Genomic DNA, 22764 nt, shown 5'->3' with positions numbered 1-22764 from the left:
TTAGATAATGTCATCTTTGGGGATATACATGTACCTACAACATATAGACAAGTCCTGGAAGTCCTGGGAGGATTAGTGAACCGGCATATAGTTAAGTAAATGTAAGTAAATGTAGCCCTAAGATTCCCGGGTTTTTGTATTACTGCTCTAGAAAAAATAGATTTTGGACAAATCCAACAGAAGCAAAAATAAGGAAACATTTGAAAGAACAATAAATACCAAAATATCAAAATATCAAAATACCAGAAATGCCGACATCTGGAGATTTTGACGATTTTCATATTCTCAGAGATACTCCGTAGTGTAAGGTACAGAAGGTAACAGTCGGCGGCGCAGACCAGTGATATCTTCGATTCTCTCGGCCCTCGCCCGGTGAGTCGCATTTTTTTTCTTTTCTTTGCCTTACCTAGGTACCTAGGTAAAGCCAGGTCTGAGTCAACCCTTATTTTCTGTCTTATATTCTGTCTCTTCATCTTTCTACCTTTTCATGCCTTAATGCCCCAGAACCCCTTCACCGAGCCCATCTTGGTGCACAGAGAGCCAAGTTAGGGATGGTGACCAAGGCAGCGGCTGTGTCACATTCATTATCATCATCATGGACGTCCATTAGCAAGTGGATCGCGAACATAAGCATAAATCAAGCCCCGGTCCAGAGTGCCCGCCTCCGACAACCGAGCACAGCACGGCCATACCACGCGGCAGTGTGGCCCTCCTACGGCATCACCACTCCCGTCCCCGACCAGCCCTTCGTTCCCCCCCAAGTCGCCCTTTCGATTCGAGACTGGCTACGCTCTGTGTGCCAAACGACCCTCACGACCTTTTCCTCCGCCTTTCCTTTCCCCACCCTCGTCATCATTCTCCGATCCTTTAACCACTCACGGGCTAAGCCAGGATAAGAGATTATCCGTCAAGGGCGAGCTAGTCCGCGGCCTGAACAACGGAGATGATGCCATCATTGTCGCGGAGAACTTCATAGGCGTCGACGATGGCGTAGGCGCCTGGGCTACGAAACCTCGTGGTCATGCTGCGTGAGTGGTCTCAATCTCAATTGGTACCAATTGTCACGATCGCTGACCTTTTCATTTCCCCGATACAGACTCTGGTCTAGACTCCTATTACACTTCTGGGCCCTCGAGGTCGAAAAGAATGTCGACCACCACACGCCTACCCTCGACCCGGTCGGATACCTGCAGTATGCATACGAGGAGACATTGCGGGCAACCACATCTCCTACCGAGTGGCTCGGCACAACAACTTCGGCCACTGCCATACTGCACTGTACCAAGGAACAAGATGGGACACAGAAGCCACTGCTGTACGTTACAAACCTGGGCGACTGTAAGATCCTCGTGATTCGGCCAAGCGAGAAGAAAGTACTTTTCCGCACTGCCGAGCAGTGGCATTGGTTCGATTGTCCCATGCAGCTTGGCACCAACAGTATGGACACACCTCGGAAAGATGCAGTCTTATCCAAAATTGCGGTGCAGGAAGACGACGTCGTGCTGGCGCTGTCGGATGGCGTTATGGATAACCTTTGGGAACATGAGGTTCTAAAAGTCGTTATTGACAGTATTGATAAATGGGAGGAAGGGCGCGCGGCAACAAAGAATGCTGCGCAGCATCCTCATCTGTCTGATGACCGCAATGTCTATGTCGCTCGGGAACTGCTTAATGCTGCTCTGACGATTGCCCAGGATCCCTTTGCAGAGAGTCCCTTCATGGAGAAGGCAGTGGAAGAGGGTCTGGCTATTGAAGGAGGCAAAATGGACGATATCTCCGTCGTGATCGCATCCTGCAAAAAAAGTGATGGGTGAGAGACAGCTACTGGTTTTACGATCAGACTTTCTTTCACAAATATCCACCGATCTTGAATTCGGCGTGTCTCGGACTTGCGCCAGTTTTCATTGATACCGAATAACCGAATCTCGGCAGGCATTTATTCCCGGTCTAGCATCAATGTGAGATGCTCATATCTATCGCAAAAAGCTCGTCCAACTACATCGCTATTGCGCAGCTACGATGCCTTGCAAGTGTGGAATCAGGTCCCAACCATGCATTGCAGTCAAAATCCCAACCCGTCAACCCCTTGGGAATGACTTGCACATATCTCCGGGTGCTCCAGCGCGAGGCATGATTGCTTCCTCGCTGGTCATCATCATACTCCCATCCGTTGTATCGTCCATCAGGTCAGGGACTCTATGTCCAGCGGGGAATTTACATTGGAACTCCGTGAGTTCCTGCTGACCGGCCAAGCTGGTGATTTCTGCCTACACCAAGCATCTTTGCTATCATATTGGAGACTCCTTACACATATGGGCTCACCTATGAGGGATTCCATTACTGGCGCGATGTGGCCTGTATGTCAATCATATAATAGTTATTTTCGGTCTAAGCAGAACTAATAATAATATCTCGTCAACAAATATATAGTATGCTGTGTTAGTTTCTCATCTTTAAGTCTGTTGACATCAGTAAATGCGAAGTATAAGGTACTTAATTTCAAGGCTAGATGCCCCCACTTTGACAAAGTACTGGGTACCTCATTCCCAGCACGGACCAGACCACCGCCGCTCCCGCCCGGCAGAATGAAAAAAAGTTTCGGTCGACGCAGAAGCTCTTGGCTTTTGCTGCATTCAATCCTCAAATACTTGACACACACCATTCACAATGAGGGCCAAGCGTTCAAAGAAGTATCGCAAGCTTATGCACCAGTATGAGCTCACTTTCGGTTTCCGAGAGGCCTATCAGGTCCTGGGTATGTTCCATTCAATGCATTGTTCTGATGTACATACTGACTTGCGCTCGAACAGTTGACTCAAATTTCCTTCGCGCCACCGACTCCTTCAAGATGGAGCTAATTCCTGCACTTGAACGAACAGTCCAAGGCAAGGTCAAGCCTTGTAAGTCGCACCGAATCTCACGGTCCCCATCCGCCAAGACGTATTCCAACTAACCACCTCACAGTATTGACAAAGTGCTCGCTCGCCGCTATCATGGCCGCACAACCCATCAACCCCAAAACCGAAAAGCCATACCGACCTCTCTTCCTTCCCCCTCCCACAGAACTCCCGCTCCGCCATTGCTCGCACAATGCGGACTCCACGCCCATCGACGAAGTCGAGTGCCTCCTTTCGCTGCTTTCACCCAACCCAGACTCAAAGAAGAATAAGGAGCACTACATTCTGGCTTGCGCCGATCCAATCGTGAGAAAAACGAACAACAGCGAGAATCAGCCCCGCAGACGGAAAACCGAGGAGGATCGTAAAGAAGAGGAAGCTATGCGCCGTTCTCACGCATTGCGCACTGGTGCCCGCTCCATTCCCGGAGTGCCTATCATCTACGTCAAGCGCTCGGTGATGGTCCTGGAGCCGATGAGTGGGCCGTCCGAGATGGTGCGGGATGGTCATGAGCGTGGAAAGTTCCGCGCTGGATTGGATGTGGATCCTATGCTGGGCAAGCGCAAGAGGGATGGTGAAGCTGATGGCGAGAGTGCTGATGAGGCGGAACCGAAGAAGAAGCGCGGTCCTAAGGTTAAAGCGCCTAATCCTCTCAGCGTGAAGAAGCCTAAGAAGAAGACTGAGGCGCCGGCACCCAAGAAGGATAAGGCTGTCCGGAAGGAGGTCGCGGATGCTACTGAGCAACATGATGGCGGTGAAGCTGCCGCGGCCAAGCCCAAGAGGAAACGTCGTCATGCTAAGAGTGGTCCTCGTGAAGATCTCGAGGCCGCCGAGCCTAATGAGGCCATGGAGGTTGACGCTTGATTGAATCTTTACGGCATAGGCGACTCATGATGCTGGTTATCATTGCATGCATTCTCAACCTTATTTCACTCCTAGGGCGCGGCGTTCAGATCGGATGGGTTATATCTAAAAGTTCAACTGGTGTACATAATAGTAATGTACATCCGATATCATTCTAGAGATCGTACCCAGTACATCGTAGATTAAGTGTCCGACACTGGTGCCAGATAAATCATGAGAAAGAAGACAGAGCGAAGTCCAGTCGATCGTATATATATTTACATGTTCAGATATTGTACAAGTATTCTTCCCCAGATGAAATGAGAGGAGATAATTTTGCCTGTCGCCATGCATTCTCACAAGATATCCCAGTCGAACAGCAATCTCGAGGCCATGCGGAAGGCCACCACTAATACCAAGCAGCGGTGCTGTCTTTCAGGTATGAGTCAAATCAAAGAATAGCCATAAAGAGCACACTCCAAACTCCAGTCCCGAACATGATGGCATATGCGCATCTCACAGTAGTCTATTGCTTCGCAGTACTGGCATTAGCCGCCGCAGCAACATTCGCCGCCGCCGCCGGTACAGCAGGCCCTTGATCAAGCTCGCGCTCTTTGGCCCGGATCTCCTCAATACGCCGGCGGTTGCTGCGCGCCTCGTCTCGGTTGCGCTTTGCGCGCTGGTATCGCTCTGCGGATAGGCATTTGTTCACGTCGACCTTGATATCGTTACAATTGCCCAAAGCTTTGTGGAGGAATCCTTTGGCGTGACACTCGTCGAGAGCAGTCATGATCTCTTCGCAATCTGTATCATATCAGTCAGTATCGGCACTTATGAAACGGGATGTGGTGGCTAGATGGATCTTCTGGGCGTGGTGGACATGACGTACTGGCATTGTAAGAGGTGTGTAGGTGAGAATGCATAATTGCGGTGGTACTAGGTTGAAAAGAAAAACGACCTGAAGGACAATTGCAGGTTCAATCGTACGATCAACGCAAAGCAAGAACATCACGGTTCCGCAAAACCCCCGGGCGGTAAGGAGATCGGGCAGATTCTGCCGGGCGGACAGCCCCTCACACCGATAAAAAAAAATATCGCCGATAAAAAAAAGTGGACGAGTGTGATCAGTTTTGTCACAACACTTTCACAATGTCTTCCATGATTACAACTACGACTTGGGTGAGGCGCGGTGTAGCTGCCCAGTTCCCTACCAAATATGAGATCGACGAGGCCGAGATGGGCCGTATATCTAAGCTTGCCCGCATGCAGCTCGAGGATGCCAAGGACGATATGAATGCTGCCCAGGATGGTTCTGGAGATGAGGGCGATGATGTTATGGAGGAAGATACTGAGGAGAAGGCCTCAGCAACCAATGGCGCCGATTCAAAGGAGTGAGTAGTGTTTAGCGCAGCGAGAATTCAACTCGAGCTAATCGGTTTTACAGCGATGATGATGTGTTGAAGGAATTCGACATGGATAACTACGACAAGGAGGAGGTCGATGAGGAAGGCGAGAAGGTCACCATGTTCGGCAATGTCCAATCCCTGGCCTACCACCAGCCCAACGAGGAAGACCCGTACCTTGTGATCCCCGAGGACGAGGATGATGAGGAGCGCGAGGAGCTCCAGATTATGCCCCACGACAACCTTTTATTGGCCGGAAAGGTGGAGGACGAAGTTGCGCACTTGGAGGTCTACGTTTACGAAGACAAGGCCGATAACCTCTATGTGCACCACGACATCATGCTGCCCGGCATCCCGCTTTGCACAGAGTGGCTCGATATCCCCGTTGGCAAGAACCCCGAAGGCCGGACACAAGGAAACTTTGTGGCTATCGGAACCATGGAGCCTGATATTGAGATCTGGGATTTGGATGTCGTGGACTGCATGTACCCCAACGCCATTCTCGGACAGGGCGGCCAGGACGCCGAGAAGACGAAGAAGAAGCAAAAGAAGAAGGCCAAGGCCAACGACGAGTACCACATCGATGCCGTCCTAGCGCTGGCCGCCAACCGTCAGCACCGCAACCTGCTTGCGTCAGCCTCAGCCGATAAGACCGTCAAGCTCTGGGATCTGACCACCGCCACCTGCGCCAAGTCCTACACCAACCACAAGGACAAGGTTTGCTCACTAGACTGGCACCCAACTGAGTCCACCATCCTGCTGAGCGGCAGTTACGACCGCACGGTAGTGGCAGCAGACATGCGTGCGCCGGACGCCCAGGCGCGCTGGGGCGTCGACGCAGACGTCGAGTGTGTGCGCTGGGACTCGCACGACCCGAACTTCTTCTACGTGACCACCGACGGCGGCATGGTTTACCGCTACGACATGCGTAATATCCCCACCACCCCGCCGAGTCCAAGCCCGTCTGGTCTTTGCAAGCACACGACTCCTCCGTTTCATCCTTCGACATCAACCGCTCCATCCCCGGCTTCCTTGTGACCGGTTCAACAGACAAGACCGTCAAGCTGTGGAGCGTCGAGAACGACAAGCCCACTCTGGTTGTCACGCGCAAGCTCGAGGTCGGCAAGGTGTTCTCTACTAACTTTGCTCCCGACCAGGAGGTCAGCTTCCGGTTGGCGGTTGCTGGTAGCAAGGGTAATGTGCAGATCTGGGATGCTTCGACTAACGGCGCTGTCCGTCGTGCGTTTGTCTCTCGCATGCCTGACCTTGCTGGTGATGTTCAGGAGCGCACTGTTGGTATCAATCCTGATAATGACGATTCTGATGACGATGAGGAGGTGGAGGGTGACGAGGGGGAGCCTCGTGGTGGTGATGGCTGGGAGTCGATGGATGAGGACTAGATGGACACAGATACCCGTGGATCCTTCCGTTTCGTATGCGCCAAAAAATAGATTTGCTGTTGGGTTTTGCGTGTTAATGACCAGTCTGTTATGAAGTTTTGGAAATATGAGAACAATTCCAATCATATTCAAGCGTTGACATACATATGTATGTTGTAAGATAACTACACGTCCACGGGTGGTCAACTAGGTAGCTGTTCGAGGTAGTGCACTCTACCGTGACGCCGTACCTTATGATGCCCTACAGCCTGAATTATTGTTTGGGCAATAGCTGAACGTGCCCAGGTGTAAATCTCCTTATCCACGTGGTACTACGCTTGGTTCGATTGGACCCACGTAACACAACCTTATCCTTACTCTAAATCACCTAATTGAGGTGTCATGAAACAATATCTCCTTCACTACTTGGGCACATCTGACTAGACAGACCGAGTCCAACACAAATGCAGTTTTTGTGCAGTTTTGGCATGAGTGCGGGCCGGGCTATCGGCTGCGATCAAGTCATCATCCTATGTATGTGAGTGCTGGCTCCGAATTCGACATTCGACATTGACTGACTCACCCCATAAACAATACTGGCAAAGTTTGACGAATTGCACCTTCCAATCAAAGATTGCCTAGGAGTAAGCGTGTTGCTAGATAGCAAGGAACAAAAAAAAAAGTGTATAAACAATGACGACTTGTAGACTTGAATTGGCTGGTACAAACAAAGAAATTCAAAGCTCTAACCCTGCACTCGGAACGTGCGACCACTAGCAGTCTTGCGCTCACGTTCTTCATTCTCCGGCCGAGCTCGGTTGAGCACTGTTGTGGGTTAGCAGTGAACATACTTTCCTTGCTTGGATGACACATACCCTGAAGGAAATCCGCTGTTCTCTTCCTCATTCGAGTGTGGATGTAAGCCTGTAATAAAGGGTTAGTCATCGATACCTTGAAACCTTGGAAATATCTAAACAAGACCGAGAAAAACTGCGTACCTTTGAGGCTTTGATGTGGTAGTGGAAATAATCACGGAAGGTCTGAATGTGGGAAATGTTTTCATAGCGACGCTGCGGGGTCAGGTGTCGAGGGAACAGAACTGAAAGCCGAGTCAGTACTAAGATGGAAATTGATGGCACACTTTGCATTCATACCAAAGGTGACATAGCTAACTTCGCCTCCAGCAGCACTCAAACCAGGCACATTTGCAAGCTCAAGGGGAGGGTCGTTACGGAACAGGACTTGAGGAGCATTCTGAAGCGTCAAGACACGTCGCCGGGCGTCGACAAATTCCTATAGGCTGTTAATAAGGGTTCCTCATGGATCCACAGACCAATTGAGGCAAAGTACGAACCTGTAGGAAGACCTTGCCAAAGATGCGGTCTGTCTCTTCGCGGAACACGGTGCTGAAGATCACTGTGACTCGGTCCCAATTGGCTTTGATATAGATGGCCTCCTCCTCACGGTAGTGGATCGCCATAACTTCACCACCCTCCTGGATACCCTGTGGTGCTGACTCTGAAGTGTATCTGGAAGCCTCCTCCGCGAGTTTGTTGAATTCATCGAATGCTCTCTCAAAGGGAGCAGCCATTGCGTTCCGTTTCAGGAGGGCAAGCTTCATAATCAGGTCATTCCGGGCCTCCTCCTCTGCGGGCAGGTTCTCGAGATCGACTTGTACTGAGAAATCATATCCCGGCTCCGGAGACACAATGTAGGGACCGTATTCTCTCTCCAACACCTCCTGGGCCCCGTACTGAACCAGTTCCTTGTAGCACTTCACATTGATCGAGATGAGGATCTTCGTCTTAGACTCGGGAGTAGAGAGGTGGAATGTCACACCGTCGAAGTCGGAAACCACTTGGTCAATGGAGGCGGGGGGTGCTCTGAGTTCAGCTTGTTAGCCGGGTGCCTGCTTCGGGGTGATGTGTATACAATGCGCGGGGTCGCAGTGCTAAGGGGGAGGAACAAAGCATACCCAGAAAAACGCTCCGTTAGGAGCGACTGGATCAAAGCATTCTGATAATCTAAGAGAAGCATGACGGGCAGGACAATGAATGGTATACAGTGCAAATGGGTGGCTGTTGTGAGGTTGCCCGTGATCGTCATGGGCGGTGGGGGGAGCCGGAGAGGTCGCTGTCACCGCCCGTATTAATTTTGTCCTATCGATAGCAATCGGAGATTCCAAAAATTTTCCCATCCGCCTTCAACGATGGTGAAATCATACTTGTACGTGCGATTTTTTGTGGCTTGGAATTATCTGATCTGGGCGCTAACCATTATGCAGTAAATTCGAGCATTCGAATACATTCGGGCTCGTCGCTTCGGCGTCTTCGAATGCGGTTTGGGCCAAAGACGACCAGACTGGCATTGCACGTCAGACGGGCGCTGGACGAGCCATTGTCGGCGCAAGTGAGGAAGTCTTGTGCTGGGATGTAAAGAAGGGAGAACTCCTTGGAAGATGGCGCGATTCTGCCTGCAGAGCGCAGGTTACTGTGGTCACTCAGAGCATGACAGATGAAGATATATTCGCAGTTGGGTGGGTGTCCTCCAATGTGGCCCAGTCGGGTGATTTTGGCTAACTGTTATGTCTCTTCTTAGCTACGAGGACGGAAGTATTCGTCTTTGGGATTCACGCACCGCCACGGTCATTATTTCTTTCAACGGCCATAAATCCGCCGTCACCAAGTTGGCCTTCGACAACGCAGGCGTGCGCCTCGCTAGTGGCTCGAAAGATACCGACATCATCCTCTGGGATTTGATCACTGAGACCGGTCTTTTTAGACTTCGCGGACACACCGATCAGATCACATCGCTACATTTCCTATTCCCATCCCCGAATTGCTCACTGCTTCCGGATTGAGTGAACACTCAGGTTTCCTATTAACTACCGGAAAAGATGCATTGATCAAAGTCTGGGATCTCGCCTCTCAGCACTGCATTGAAACACATGTGGCACAATCAAATGGCGAGTGCTGGAGCTTGGGTCTTTCGCCTGACCAGGGCGGATGTATCACAGCTGGCAATGACGGTGAACTTAGGGTCTGGTCGATTGACGAAGCGGCTATGATGGAGATTTCAAGGGAGAAGGTGGGCGCAGATGGTCGCCGAATTCTTACGGAACGAGGAACTTTCTACCGACATGGCAAGGACCGCACAATTGGCATCCGATTCCACCCCCGTGCAGACTACGTTGGATTCCACGGTTCCGACAAGTCGGTCGAGGTTTGGCGCATTCGCTCTCAGTCGGAGGTCCAAAAGAGTATGGCCCGGAAGAAGAAGAGAAGAAAGGAGAAGGAGGCTCGCACCGAGGAGAACGGACCAGAACAGGATAACGATAAGCCTGAGGATGTTTCCGCCGCTCCCGTGTCTGAAGTCTTTGTCCAACATGTTATCGTGCGAACTGGCGGAAAGGTTCGTTCCTTTGACTGGATGACCAACAAATCAAGTGGCTTGAACCTCCTTGCCGCAACAACAAACAACCAGCTTGAGGCCTACAATGTTGTGCCAGCGAACAAGAAGAACACCGACAGCGAGGATCCGGACTACACTCGGAGCTTGGCAGTGGACATTCCTGGCCACCGAACAGATATCCGGTCGATTGCATTGAGCTCCGACGACCGAATGCTTGCCTCTGCTTCAAATGGCACTCTCAAGATCTGGAACGTTCGCACCGAAAGTTGTCTACGAACACTGGAGTGTGGATATTCCCTGTGTTCAGCATTCCTTCCGGGAGATAAGATTGTGGTTGTTGGTAACAAGAACGGAGAACTCGAGGTGTTTGACATCGCATCCTCAACATTGCTCGACACTATCAAAGCCCACGACGGACCCGTGTGGTCACTTCATGTGCACCCAGATGGCAAGTCTATGGTCAGTGGAAGTGCAGACAAGACAGCCAAGTTTTGGAATTTCCAGGTTGTCCAGGAGGAGATCCCGGGAACCAAACGTACCACCCCCCCGCCTCAAGCTGGCACACACAAGAACGCTGAAGGTCAACGACGATATCCTCAACCTTCGCTTCTCTCCGGATGCACGACTTCTGGCGGTTTCTCTCTTAGACAACACCGTGAAGGTTTTCTTCGTCGACTCGCTGAAGCTATTCCTCAACCTTTACGGACACAAGCTTCCGGTTTTGAACATGGATATTTCCTATGACAGCAAACTAATTGTTACTTGCTCGGCTGATAAGACCGTTCGACTCTGGGGGTTGGACTTTGGTGATTGTCACAAGGCTCTCTTGGCCCACGAGGACAGTATTATGGCAGTGGCATTCGTTCCTCACAACAAGGATGGAAACGGGCACAACTTCTTCAGTGCAAGCAAGGACCGTAACATCAAATACTGGGACGGTGACAAGTTCGAGCAAATCCAGCGCCTTGTTGGTCACCACGGCGAGATCTGGGCACTTGCCATGAGTCACACTGGTGATTTCATCGTCAGTGCCAGTCACGACAAGAGCATTCGCATCTGGCAGCAAACAGACGAGCCGTTGTTCCTGGAGGAAGAACGTGAGAAGGAGATGGAAGAGGCTTACGACAGCACACTTACCGCATCCCTCGAGCAGGAGGAGGACGGTGAAGACGGCGAGAAGGCCGAGGCCGTCGATGCTGGCAAACAGACGACCGGCACTCTCATGGCCGGAGAAAAGATCATGGAAGCTCTGGAACTAGGCCTCGAGGATCTCGAAGTCGTCCGCGACTGGCGCAAGGTCAAAGCCGTCAATCCCAACGCTGCCCCGCCCGATCGTAACCCGGTCTACCTGGCTCTCAACAACGTCTCTGCCGAGCAGCACGTTCTGAACACCGTCCAGAAGATCCCCGCCGCTGCCCTCCAGGACGCTCTCTTGGTTCTGCCATTCTCCAAACTCTCCGCTCTCTTCACCTTCCTCAACATCTGGGCCGATCGCGAATGGAACGTGCCCCTCACCTGCCGCGTGTTATTCTTCATCCTGAAGACGCACCACCGCCAGATTGTTGCCAGCAAGATGATGCGTCCTATGCTCGACAGCATTCGGGCATCGCTTCGTCGGGTCCTTGCCCGTCAGAAGGACGAGATGGGCTTCAACCTTTCCGCGCTGCAGTTCATTGGCAACCAGATCCGCGAGCAGAGTACCACGGACTACGTTGATGAGGAGACTTGGGAGGAGCAGCAGACCTCCAAGGGCACGGGCAAGAAGCGCCAGTTTGTCAGCGTTGCCTAAGTTTACCTAGGATTAGGTTTGTGTACAAGCATGTCTATTGGCGTTATGATCATTTTCGACCTTGTTACCTTGGAGGTCTTCTCTATCTTGGTTTCCATATAAAAGTTTTATATCCTTGGGAGTTGAAGAAAATATAAGGAATGTATGATAGTTCAATTTCGAAGTAAAATATAATCTTTTCCCTGGGATGTCTACTGAATTTTCATAAATATAAGTGTATCAAAGTATACTTCATTCAATTGGTCTAGCTATTATATTCTCCCACGGGCAATCATCCAAGCAGTCGACGATATCAAAAAAGAATCAGAAATCTGCATTGCAAAAGAGAAATCATTAGCGATTTATTCCAAGCAACGACACGTCGACCTTTCCAAGACCACGACCAAGAAAAGAAACAACAAGCATCCAAAGACTCTACTCAGGAGAACCATTATAAGCATCGACGACAGGGCTTTCAGCCTCTGCCATACCTCTTCCGGCTCTTCCTATTAAAAATTCCGGTTCTAATGCGAATCTCATCATGATAGAGTCTGTTTGGTGCGATGTTTGTTGTTTCTTCACTGGTCCTGTCAGGGGAGTTTAGTACCACATACCTATTAGTGGGTTCTTCCAGCATGCACCGAAGATCAATCTCATTTCTTGGTCTCGGTCCACACTGGACTTTTGGTGTTGGTTGGAACTGGAGAAGAGGAAAGAGTTCAGTTGGGAGTTTTGTGAGAAAATTTGGCCCGGTGGAGCTCTCTTAGTCATGGTGGTCACGTGCTACTTTTGTAGGGGGGGCTCTACTCTACTGGGTAACCGATTTCGGGATTTGTATAAAATTTGTATGAAAATTTAATATTCAATCAAGATTCATTGTCATACTGGTATGTATTTCATAACGGTCATGATTCCCTGTTTCAAGGCATATAGGCATATGGTGGTGAACCATCTCGAGATATGATCAAGAGGACGGCTTCATTGTCCCACAACAAGAACAAGTCCACCACTGGGTCTCCATAAAGCTACTACACGAGATGCAGACCCATCCAAGAGGCTTCTTGTCTACACCCCGGTCCAAGGATTTCAGGGTATCAAGTGCACGGGTTCGGTTCTTGAAAACAAATGGATTCCCGGGATTCGTTTGCTTCTCTTCCTTTCGATCAAAAGATAAAGGCCTTTTCTTTGAGTTTCGTGACTCCGAACGCACTGGTTGGGTAGGATTTTGGTCGGGGTGGATGTAGATAGCGTATTGGTCGGAGGCGGTCGTTCTGCTGCACAAACATCACAACACAGGAAGGTAGACGGGTTCTCGAGCGTGCACATTGGGCATATCCAGGGTGTTTCGTATGAGCTGTTATCCGCTGTAAGATTAACTGTTTCATTGTGACTCGATGACGGGGCTTCTTTTGGAAGCACGGGCAGAGATTCAGAGATAGCAGTTGGGGTGTCGGAAGCAGTAGGTGGCGGCGATGATTTTGCTCGAGGTCCCGCCGGGTTCTCTTGACTTGGCGGGACATATGATGACTCGTATTTCTCCCTTTCTTCTTCCTGTATCAGCTCTATAAAGGCCTCCATGATAGCCCGCTCGTTTGCATCGTCTTCCTCAGCCTGGGTCCTGAAACCATGCGAGGCTTCTTCCGCAAGCTCGGTGCTTCGATCGGTACCGGATGCACAACCCTGAGTTACTTCGATTCGCCGCTGCGCAGCGTCAGCCCGGAGCTTGCGTATATCTGTTCCTCGGAGCACGCGAGTGCCGCCAAGCTTTTTGCCAGAATTTTTAGCAAGAACCCTTCGCTGTTCAGCAGCTGCACGAGCCTGACGTCGGGCTTCATCCAGCGGGATTCTTTGGCCACCCAGGCGCTTTCCTTGAGACAAAAATCCCTCTCCAGTGTAGCCTTTTCGGGCTAGTTCCTCATGCTCATCACGAAGTTGATTCCACAGAGCATGAAACTGCTGGTTGTGAGGACCAATCATGTTGTGGGATAGTCTAGACTTTTTCATCAGAAATTCCGCATATTTTTGGGTATTGAGATATGAAACCACTCACTCATGAAGCATAGTATCTACAACCTCCTCGATGGGGAGAAATTGCCGTTGATCGGAGGGATACCGTAATCTCAAACAAATCTTTTGGCCCGAGTTGACATTCAGCCCCAGCAGATTTCGCTGCTGGGGATAGAACTCACAGAGTGCGCCCACTCTCCAGGCGCGCTGCCGCATGATTGGTTTGACCAACGATGCGACCTTGCGCAGGATCAAGAGGGCCTCTGCTTCTCGAGGGCGTTTCTTTTCGTGGCGGTATTCCGAGATCAGAGGGTCTAGCTCCCGCATTTTCGTGATTTTAGATCAAAAACTTGGATGGTACGTTAAAAAAGGATGCCGCAAGTATGAAAGTGTTACTGCCTTCTTTGGGATGGCCTCCTCCGAGGCGAGGGTCTAAGCAGGCAGATTTCACATCAGAACATGACCAAATGGTAGCACTACTCAGATGGCGGTGCAGGTAGCCAGGAACAGTCAAAGGAACATGGCCAGTGATGGAAATTCGAGAATTTATATAACCCAAGTTTGGGACATCCATGGATGGCCTTCTGGGATAAGCAAGGCACCCGTTCAACGCCTGATATTTCCGGCTACATTTCAGATCACGTGTTTTCCATATAGTCGAGGTGAAATGATGCTTTTCCAATCATGTACAATGGGTTAGATATGATTTCAATAGAATTTAGAACTGCTCTGCAGGAATATTCCCGGGTAATACTAGGAGCTGTCAAAGCGATGATTATTCTTCAATCTTGTCTATGCTGTTGCATCATCTTGGCCCAGATATATATCCACAGCATCCCAAAAAAAATACAGCAGCTGAGTTGTTGAAAACCGCATCTTGCTGCTTTTCCACCAATTTTGATTAAGAAGGGGATCTAAAAACCAAAAGAAAAAGCGCAAAGAACATAATTAGTCCAGTATACTCACGCTTAACAGTTTTATACAAAGCGCTGCTCATGTGACCTTTCCGATAACACCCAGAGTGTTATCAGCATCCATCTTATCGAACTTTCGCTCTTCTTTTTCTTTCCAGCTTGTTCTTAAAATAAACAAGATGACGAGCGATGACCAGTTCTTTTTTGACTACGTGAGTATTATGGAAGGAGACAAAGAAATACGTTCGGTGCTGATACTTCCTCACCCAGCTCGCGGCTATACCCCATGACGTAAGGCGGTATTCCCTCGAAGTCGCAGACTCGATCGACCGACAAGTTGATCATGCCGCGCACGCGATCAAGGATATGTTGGCCCAGCAGTCTTGGCTACCACCAACTGTTCGTCCGGCCCGTGTTTCTCCAAGAAACCGGCCATCTCAAGGCCTGACAGACCGGATTCAAAGCTGGATGGGTCGGAATCGCGCATTCACGGCAGCCATCCTCGCATTTATCGGAACCGGTGTTGTCTTATACTATGGAAACAAGAAGTTACACGGAAAACGGAGAAAGGCCCGAAGGGCGAGCAACGGCGCAAGGAAAGAGATTGTTGGTATGTGTCATAATGTCCGCATTCGATCTGCGCTAGGATCTGGGTGCTAATTTTGTGATTATAGTTGTTGCCGGTTCGCCGCATGAGCCGATGACAAGGGCTATTGCCATGGATTTGGAACGTCGAGGGTATATTGTATATGTGACTGTATCTTCCGCGGATGAAGAGCATATCGTCAAGTCTGAGAACCGTGTTGACATCAAGGCTCTCTGGTTGGACCTTACAACTGTAAGTGCTGTTCGTGTATCTCTTATACGGACCAAACTAACATTGTGCACCAGACATCCTCCTCGCCGTCCGAAATCCATCCTTCGTTGCAAGAGCTTCGCTCCTTGATCACTCAACCACAGTCGCCTATCGCCGGAGTGCCTCCGCATACCTGCCAACTGAGCGGCCTTATCGTGGTCCCATCCCCGAACTATAGCTCAGGCCCCGTCGCGACCATCCCGCCATCTTCGTGGGCCGACACGGTCAACACCCGTCTCCTCTCGCCTATCCTCACAGTGCAGGCATTCCTCCCCCTGCTGACCCTCCGCAGCAATAATAGCACTATTGTCTTTGCCTATCCCTCCATATCATCCTCCCTTTCCGCGCCATTTGCTGGACCCGAAGTCGCCACAGCCCGAGCAATCTCAGGCTTCGCAGCCTCGCTTCGCCAGGAGCTTCGTCTTCTCGAACAAGGCAATGTTGACGTCGTCGAGTTGCAGCTGGGAAACATTGACTTGGGGCCCACATATAGAAGTGGCCAGAACCAGATCGCAGGCACGGAAGTCCTTGCATGGAGTACCCAGCAGCGAGCCCTCTATGCCTCACAGTATCTGTCGAGCGTTGAACAGCGACCAGTTGCCTCTGCTGGTCCTAGCACAGTACGCGGATCCCCGGCGCGGAACCTCCACTACGCTATTTTGGATGCTTTGGAGCCCACCTCGCGCGATATCTTCGGTCGGAAAGTGTCCAAGAAATCTGTGCTATACGTGGGCGGGGAGCCCGGTCGTACAGCCTGATCGGGGCCTGGGTTCCCAGTGGACTCGTGGCGCTGATGATGGGGTACCGCAGTGGGAATGGGATGAACTCGGAGACCCCGAGTGGCAGCGGGAGCGAAACCGGCTGGGAGAGAGTTTAAGCTCTGACACATCTCCATGGCACTTCCATATTTAATATATCAAAAGCACTCGCTTGAATAATGCTCTTCTGTACATAATATCATTGGAAATACTCTTCGCTCTTAATGTACTGTTCTGCTTGATTTGATTTTATCAATTCAACGTATCGTTAAACCTCATAGAGGCAATTGTTAGATTAGGAGTTACTTACTAGGGTATCATCGGTATCATGAAGGGTCATTCCATCCCTATCCGCCTAGGCAATTTCCGCCAGAAGAAGTAAACCGACCCATCACCTCCCCATAGACCGGCATACTCTTCATCTCATTCAATTGCTCACCACCGCACGTCCCAACAAAAGCATCGTGCGCGCGTAGCGGATCCCGCCTCGCCCGCTTAATCTTACCGTGTGTCAGACGGCGGCGCAGATGGACCAGGGCCCAGGAAACGAGGAAGAGAACCAGAACGGCAGCCAAGATGCCAAAACAGTATCCCATCACAAGAATGCTCTTCTGTCCATGGTCGACGTCGAGGAACGAGTACGGATACCAGCCCTCGGTTGCATGGGTTATGTATGCAACGCAGAGATAAAGGAGGAGCATGAGGATTAGGAACGGGATTGCAATAAATGGGTGCGGCGCCGTGGCTGGGAGTACGATTTCCAGCAGGGCATAGACGGAGTTCAGGCAGTGTAGGGAGATCTGGTGAACCGGTGAGTTAGCTTGAACTGTGGCTTTCATTAATTGTCTTTTGCCTCTACACCTGCGGATCAGAGGATTGCTGCCGGGAAATTGTAAGGGAGGGCTTGTGATATGTCGATGGATCGAGCGTACTGGCTGAGCCCTGTTTCTTTGGCGGGATATCGAAAAGAAAGAAATAGGAAGATCATACGTACATTTTGCCAGCCGGTGAATATCTTCTCGAACCAGGGGGGAGCGAAGAGCAGAGCCCAGTAGACAATCGTAACGAGAAACGGGTACGTCGTGACTGTCACATACAACAGGCTGTGTAGTACGCGGAAGGCTCGCGGCCAACGGTCGAGGAGAAGCGAGCGGCCCGTTCGTGCATAGCAGGCCGTATGGATAGCGGCGAAGAGCATGTAGAAGCCAATACCCCAGTAAGTCAGCCAGGTGAAGTAGCTGAAGGAGTGACCAATCGAAGCGCGGTCATCGTGGGTGCCATACCAGCCCCAGAAGATGAAGATGGAGACGAAAATGTACAGTGAGATTAGACCGCGAAGACAGGCGAGGATGGCAGGAGGTAAGATCCAAGACGTCTCGAAGTGGTGGTCGTCATCGGTAGTCGGGTCGACTCCGGAGAGAGTCGTTAGTGAGAGTTGAGGCATGCTGATGCGTGGCTTGCGATTCGTTGTTCTCGAGGATTATTGAAGCTAAAGAAGGAAATAAACAAGAAAAGAAGATAGAGATGTATATGTACTAGCTCAGACAGGCAGCAACCCGGCATCAAGGTGATGACATTGAAGCTGGAGGTACTCAATGTCTGTTCTCCCCGCGAAATAGACTGACCTCGCAAGCCGTTCTGCGCCTCTAGGGTTCATATTACGAGGACCAGAGCCAGTCGTGCAGGAAGTATTGCTCGATCCATTCTGTCCCCACCAGCACTGAGTATTCACACCCAAAGAGTTTGAAGGCTCGTGATTGAACCTGACATGGATCAGAATCAGGAGTGAGTCTTACTGATAGAGAGCATGGCCGAAATCTAAGACTGTCTCGATGATCAGCGTTTGGATCACAACATTCGAAACATCGTAACTCGGACGCGTAGAAATATTTGAGACAGGTTAGATGCAGGAGCTATTTTCCCACAGATGCATGCCTTACCGTTGTTGATAGTCATACGGCGGGTACAGTCGTCCAGTGGACTGGCAAACTGCTTTAAAGATGCCGGCCTGACAGCACTCCCTCATATCAATATGTACGTATTTAGAGCGAGCTACGCCGGAAAAACTCATCATCATCAACAACGCCATGTTTAGGAAGGACAAGCTGCAGCTCCACAAGATATTATCAGAGCCAGATCATCTTGCATGTGTCCTACATATCGGTTCCAGGGGATCAACATCTTCTGAATTGATAATACAAAAGCACGATTCTCTATGTGATGGACTCAGTCCTACAGATCTACAAAGAGGGTGTATGATCAACACAAGGCCATGATCTTGGATGCTGATGCTGATCTCTACTTGTTGCCATGAAGACCATTTATATATCCTCATGGGGACAAGCGATCAGGCTACAAAACCAGAGAGGGCGAGAGAAGAAGGATTGATTCTCTATCAGCAAAGAGAAACTAGCTAATATAGCTAGCTGGAAAAGCCAAGCTTGACAAACTAGGCATCGGCCTGTCTCAACACAAATAAGCAAAGGCACAAAACACTCAAAGTCTAGAAAGATCTAGCAAAAAGGGGGCGGAGTCAATGAGCAATGGAAGAGCTGCTATACTGCACGAAAGCAGTACCTGCATCGAGATGCATCACCATGTCCTTTATTTGAGGTCCTTGAAAGTCTCGTTCTTCTTTAAGAAATCCACCCACATGGTCGGGTTGTCCTCTAGAAGCGCAAGGCTCTCTTCCAACGGTTCAGAACCAAAGTATCCGTCTTCATAAACAAGGCGCATCATCTCCAAGATACCTTCCGCTGCCCAATCCGGTAATCCCATTGAGTCTTTAACCCCCTGCAGGAACATTTCATGTGGCAGGCTGAAGAAGCCGGCTGCCTTACCAGCCTCTGGGAAGGCCTGCTTGAACCCGTCGACTACTTCCTTGGGAGTCGTATACTTCGTAGCACCCAGTACACGCTTCCCCAGCAGCTGGTCTCGTTTTCGTACAATTGCCTTGACCCAGATTCCGGTGTTGCGAACGTCGAACAAGGGAATAGGTGCGGTTTCAGGCATCGGTAGGGCGAACGTCCAGGCATTCTCAGGTGGGTTCTGTCTAAAAGCCCCACTAAGAGATTGCATATACATCCCAGGCAGGAAGAAGGTGGCCGGAATACCGACTTGTTTAGCATATTCCTCAATCTCAGCCTTGCCGTCGAATTGATAGACGTGGGCAAGTTTTCCATGCGTCACTGGAGGTTCTTGTGTTAGCCAACCTTTTTGCAACCAAAATGGGGACCGGCTAATGCTTACGCTTCTTGACATTGAGCAGAGAGCTCCAGATGAAATGAGAGACAGCAGATTCCTACCGAGGTATTAGAGTGCATTCATACAGGACAGCAAGAGTAAGGAAACAACCTTCGCAGCGTCAACAAGGTTTCGTCCCTGCTGGATTTCGGCTTCAATGCTCATAGTCTCCCAGTAGTTGGTGACGCCAAATGCTGCAGTAGCTCCAGTGAAGGCCTTCACAAGTGAGGCCTTGTCATTCAAGTCGGCCTTTCCAGTCGATCAGTAAGTGAGATGTCCATAAACCCACCAACAAGAATGCTTACAGCAACGATGTCCGCGCCCAGTTCCTTTAGCTTCTTTGCCTTGTCTTTGGATGGATCTCGAGTAACTGCGCGAACCGTCCACTCCTGGTTCAGGATCGGGTCGTTGAGAAAGACATCAACAACGGCACCTCCTTGAGCGCCAGTGGCTCCGATAACAGCGATGATTTTCTTGCCTGCCATTTCCGAGAGGTGAATACCACTTAGGAGGTAATAGCACGAGTGAGCTAGTGATAAAATAGTTATTCCGAAAGACTTGTTAGAAGACTGAAGATTTAATCGTATCTATATGCTGAATGGTCTGCTACTTATACTATCGAACGGTGAGTTCGGGGGTCCTTTGCAATGCTCCCCGAAATGGTCCCCACCGAAGACTTTGCAAATTAAGCCGGCCCCGAAATCAGGGTGACAAACCTGATATCTGTTAATAGTATACTAGTAAGTAAGAATGGGGAACTAAATGTGCTCGCATATTTCTGACCCCAAACCCCGAACTGCACCCGTGGACGCGGGCCCGGAGGAATTCAATATCCGCTTCGGAGTCCGAACCCTACTAGTTAATGATGTCAATGGTATTATAAGCTATGAAAGACCCTTGGGGATACCTGTGACTGGGAAATTACATTTTGGAACAGATGTACCATTTGAGTCAATACTGTGCCAATCTTCATTTCTCTGACAGGATATGTCTAAGGTCCGTTATATGAATAGGACATAACACCTAGAATCCAAGTAATAGAGATCACTTTCCTCATCCAGAACCTGCTCCAAGTTTCAAAGGTAGTCCTCCCGGTTATTTTTACATAGTGAGTAGTCGTAGAGTTCTGGGACTACTGGTAATACGTGTGATGTATACTTACTTCTTTCGCTTTTAAGGGCTGTTCTAAATCCATAGATACATACGACTATGTACATAAAGAATCTCATTTTAAGTTGCTTAGCAGCTGCCACCGTCAGATAGCTTAAGCATCATTTGGCTGCAAAGGGAAGCTGCTGCGTCCCGACTCCCAGCTATTACCACGCTCAGATGGCCAGATATCAGAAATAACCTGTGCTAGCCTCTCTGGGATGCATATTTCTGAACCCTGGTAGCGAGACTGCCTAAGTATCTCCCTTTCCCTTTTCCCGATTTCCCTAATAGCCGGTACCCCCACGTTCTGGAAGTTGTAGCGTGTGATCAAAAACGAACGAGCCAACCAGTCAACGAGGCGATACTCATCATTCGGGAGGTGCTCAAGACCAAAAGGAATGACGCGCAGGTTCCGTAGGCGGCTGGAGGCTTGGTTAGATGAGATCAAGTGCCAAATATGAACAGCAAGTATCTCATCCATTGCCGCATTCACAAATATCTCCTGAAGAACGGATGCCTCAACTTCATGCGTTGGGTCTACCGGCCGCGGTCTGGGATCGAAATGAAGATCCAGTACAAGACTATGGAGGTTTGAAAAGGCCCCCACTGCCTTGTACATTTCGCACTCTTCTTGACTGCCCATGGATCTTTTGATTGGAAGACGGAGTTCCTCTAGCTGGGGACAGGATTTGGCTAGCTGGCTTATGCCAAAGGCATCAAGTTCTGGATATTTATACCCGGAGTCGTCTTCCGTCCTACCCTTGTCCCGAATGCACGGCACAATTATAAGACCTTTTAGAGAAGGACCATGTCGCTGTACGATTTGGTTCAGAGAGAAGGTGCTGCGAAAGCCGCGAAGATGGAGATAAACAAGGGGATTGAACGCCCTTATTGCAGAGATTCCAATATCATCGTCACTATTGAGATCTGGACAGCGCCAACCGCGTCCATTTGTCGAGATAAACAGTCGCTCGAGGTTGGGCAAAAGCCCAGCCAACCGTGCAAGCATGGATGAGTCAGATAACTCATCAAGTCTAAGGGACCGAAGTTGGGAAATACCCGCGATACTGGCCAGCCTTAGTAGGATATTTTCGGGTGGCCCGGCTTCACCGATCGAAATCGAATGCAGGGAAGATACCGGCACGGGTTTCGTGGAAACCGCAAGGTTGTGCCATTCTTGCTTCAGCATAGCGACTGGGAGTCGATGGGCTGTGGAACTTTTCCGTAAGAGAAGGTGCTTCAAATTGGGAGCCAAAAGAAGGAAAGGCAGCATTTCCTCAATCTCTATCCAGCGGCCTTTGCTATCAGATCTGCTCGGAATCTGGACGGACAATGTATGCAACCCCTCGAGACGTAGAAGATTGATATCGATGCCGGCGAAGTCGTCATTGCTCATTATCTTCCTCACTCGAGGGCATGTTTGCTTTTTTAGACCTGGGACGCTGGATGTCATGTTCTGCGGCCAGAAAATCTTCAGCTGACATTTCGGGTGGTGCTGTGATATGGCTTCCTGTAGAGAGATCGGAAAATCGTTCCGAACGAGAAATTCGATCTCTGCTAGATGGCACAAGCCGGCAACGAGGGCAGCAAGTGGCTGCCAGTCTCTTTCCCATTGCCGATAGTTCGACCAACCTCTGAGGAGGAGGATTCCTGAGGCATAAGATAAAGTAGGATCTGTCAAATGATCCTCTAGAAAGGTGTCTTTCGTTGCCGGATCATCTTGGCCGACACGAGTATTTCCCAACTTGCAGCTTTCCAACTGCCAGAGAAGATCCTGTGGTGTATTGCCTAAACTTGGATTGAGACATATAACAGATAATTTCCTAGCGTATTTCACGAACTGACGCCCCTGGCCACCCTCTGTCAACTCAGAGACGGTTTTTCGGAGACTTTGGACATCCCAGAACTTGATAGAAAGGTGCTGATAAAAAAGCGGGGCGGCTATTCTATAACACGTGTGATTGAGCTGACTGAAAGCTGAGAGCGTTGTACGTGAATCCAACCCATCAGCATGAAGCTAAAGGATTTAGTTTCTCACCAGAAAAGAGTGCCCGAGGTGACATACACTGAGACATATTTGATGTAAGAGCTCTGATGGAAGATAATCCATCCTTTTTAGGGCCTGCAGAGCTG

General features: G+C 50.0%; 12 protein-coding genes across 12 annotated transcripts; 5 read left to right on the top strand and 7 right to left on the bottom strand.

Annotated features, from left to right (window-relative positions):
* Positions 1-551: 551 nt before the first annotated feature.
* N7519_001639 (uncharacterized protein) lies at positions 552-1814 on the top strand (the record flags this gene model as incomplete). Its single annotated transcript, XM_057288417.1, has 3 exons — positions 552-794; positions 892-1028; positions 1097-1814. The coding sequence occupies 3 exons, from the start codon at positions 552-554 to the stop codon at positions 1812-1814; spliced, it is 1098 nt and encodes a 365-aa protein (XP_057154500.1).
* Positions 1815-2667: 853 nt separating this feature from the next.
* On the top strand, positions 2668-3761 carry N7519_001638 (rRNA-binding ribosome biosynthesis protein UTP23; the record flags this gene model as incomplete). Its single annotated transcript, XM_057288416.1, has 3 exons — positions 2668-2755; positions 2811-2900; positions 2965-3761. 3 exons carry the CDS (start codon positions 2668-2670, stop codon positions 3759-3761), a joined length of 975 nt encoding a protein of 324 aa, XP_057154499.1.
* A 505-nt stretch (positions 3762-4266) lies between these two features.
* On the bottom strand, positions 4267-4663 carry N7519_001637 (COX assembly mitochondrial protein; the record flags this gene model as incomplete). The annotated part of the gene is made up of 2 exons (XM_057288415.1): positions 4267-4544; positions 4630-4663. The coding sequence occupies 2 exons, from the start codon at positions 4661-4663 to the stop codon at positions 4267-4269; spliced, it is 312 nt and encodes a 103-aa protein (XP_057154498.1).
* Positions 4664-4889: 226 nt separating this feature from the next.
* N7519_001636 (rRNA-processing protein PWP1) lies at positions 4890-6543 on the top strand (the record flags this gene model as incomplete). Its single annotated transcript, XM_057288414.1, is given in 3 exon segments — positions 4890-5131; positions 5185-6110; positions 6122-6543. The coding sequence occupies 3 exon segments, from the start codon at positions 4890-4892 to the stop codon at positions 6541-6543; spliced, it is 1590 nt and encodes a 529-aa protein (XP_057154497.1).
* A 724-nt stretch (positions 6544-7267) lies between these two features.
* N7519_001635 (actin-related protein 2/3 complex subunit 2) lies at positions 7268-8628 on the bottom strand (the record flags this gene model as incomplete). Its single annotated transcript, XM_057288413.1, has 6 exons — positions 7268-7347; positions 7398-7446; positions 7521-7621; positions 7677-7815; positions 7877-8405; positions 8498-8628. The coding sequence occupies 6 exons, from the start codon at positions 8626-8628 to the stop codon at positions 7268-7270; spliced, it is 1029 nt and encodes a 342-aa protein (XP_057154496.1).
* Positions 8629-8731: 103 nt separating this feature from the next.
* N7519_001634 (snoRNA-binding rRNA-processing protein DIP2) lies at positions 8732-11722 on the top strand (the record flags this gene model as incomplete). The annotated part of the gene is made up of 5 exons (XM_057288412.1): positions 8732-8748; positions 8807-9058; positions 9121-9293; positions 9326-10513; positions 10581-11722. 5 exons carry the CDS (start codon positions 8732-8734, stop codon positions 11720-11722), a joined length of 2772 nt encoding a protein of 923 aa, XP_057154495.1.
* A 414-nt stretch (positions 11723-12136) lies between these two features.
* Positions 12137-12472, bottom strand: N7519_001633 (uncharacterized protein; the record flags this gene model as incomplete). Its single annotated transcript, XM_057288411.1, has 2 exons — positions 12137-12288; positions 12316-12472. 2 exons carry the CDS (start codon positions 12470-12472, stop codon positions 12137-12139), a joined length of 309 nt encoding a protein of 102 aa, XP_057154494.1.
* Positions 12473-12787: 315 nt separating this feature from the next.
* On the bottom strand, positions 12788-14035 carry N7519_001632 (metalloendopeptidase WSS1; the record flags this gene model as incomplete). Its single annotated transcript, XM_057288410.1, has 2 exons — positions 12788-13691; positions 13752-14035. 2 exons carry the CDS (start codon positions 14033-14035, stop codon positions 12788-12790), a joined length of 1188 nt encoding a protein of 395 aa, XP_057154493.1.
* A 766-nt stretch (positions 14036-14801) lies between these two features.
* Positions 14802-16236, top strand: N7519_001631 (DUF1776 domain-containing protein; the record flags this gene model as incomplete). Its single annotated transcript, XM_057288409.1, has 4 exons — positions 14802-14834; positions 14893-15232; positions 15297-15460; positions 15514-16236. The coding sequence occupies 4 exons, from the start codon at positions 14802-14804 to the stop codon at positions 16234-16236; spliced, it is 1260 nt and encodes a 419-aa protein (XP_057154492.1).
* Positions 16237-16583: 347 nt separating this feature from the next.
* On the bottom strand, positions 16584-17680 carry N7519_001630 (uncharacterized protein; the record flags this gene model as incomplete). Its single annotated transcript, XM_057288408.1, has 2 exons — positions 16584-17036; positions 17231-17680. The coding sequence occupies 2 exons, from the start codon at positions 17678-17680 to the stop codon at positions 16584-16586; spliced, it is 903 nt and encodes a 300-aa protein (XP_057154491.1).
* A 1160-nt stretch (positions 17681-18840) lies between these two features.
* N7519_001629 (NmrA/HSCARG family protein) lies at positions 18841-19964 on the bottom strand (the record flags this gene model as incomplete). Its single annotated transcript, XM_057288407.1, has 4 exons — positions 18841-19424; positions 19486-19537; positions 19591-19728; positions 19785-19964. The coding sequence occupies 4 exons, from the start codon at positions 19962-19964 to the stop codon at positions 18841-18843; spliced, it is 954 nt and encodes a 317-aa protein (XP_057154490.1).
* Positions 19965-20743: 779 nt separating this feature from the next.
* On the bottom strand, positions 20744-22706 carry N7519_001628 (uncharacterized protein; the record flags this gene model as incomplete). Its single annotated transcript, XM_057288406.1, has 2 exons — positions 20744-22419; positions 22697-22706. 2 exons carry the CDS (start codon positions 22704-22706, stop codon positions 20744-20746), a joined length of 1686 nt encoding a protein of 561 aa, XP_057154489.1.
* Positions 22707-22764: the final 58 nt, after the last annotated feature.

This window comes from Penicillium mononematosum, assembly GCF_028829835.1.
Source record: "Penicillium mononematosum strain IBT 11891 chromosome Unknown utg000001l:1.0-4488741.0:1.0-4491989.0, whole genome shotgun sequence".
Taxonomy (NCBI): Eukaryota; Fungi; Ascomycota; class Eurotiomycetes; order Eurotiales; family Aspergillaceae; genus Penicillium; species Penicillium mononematosum.
This window is presented reverse-complemented; position numbering and strand designations above follow the sequence as displayed.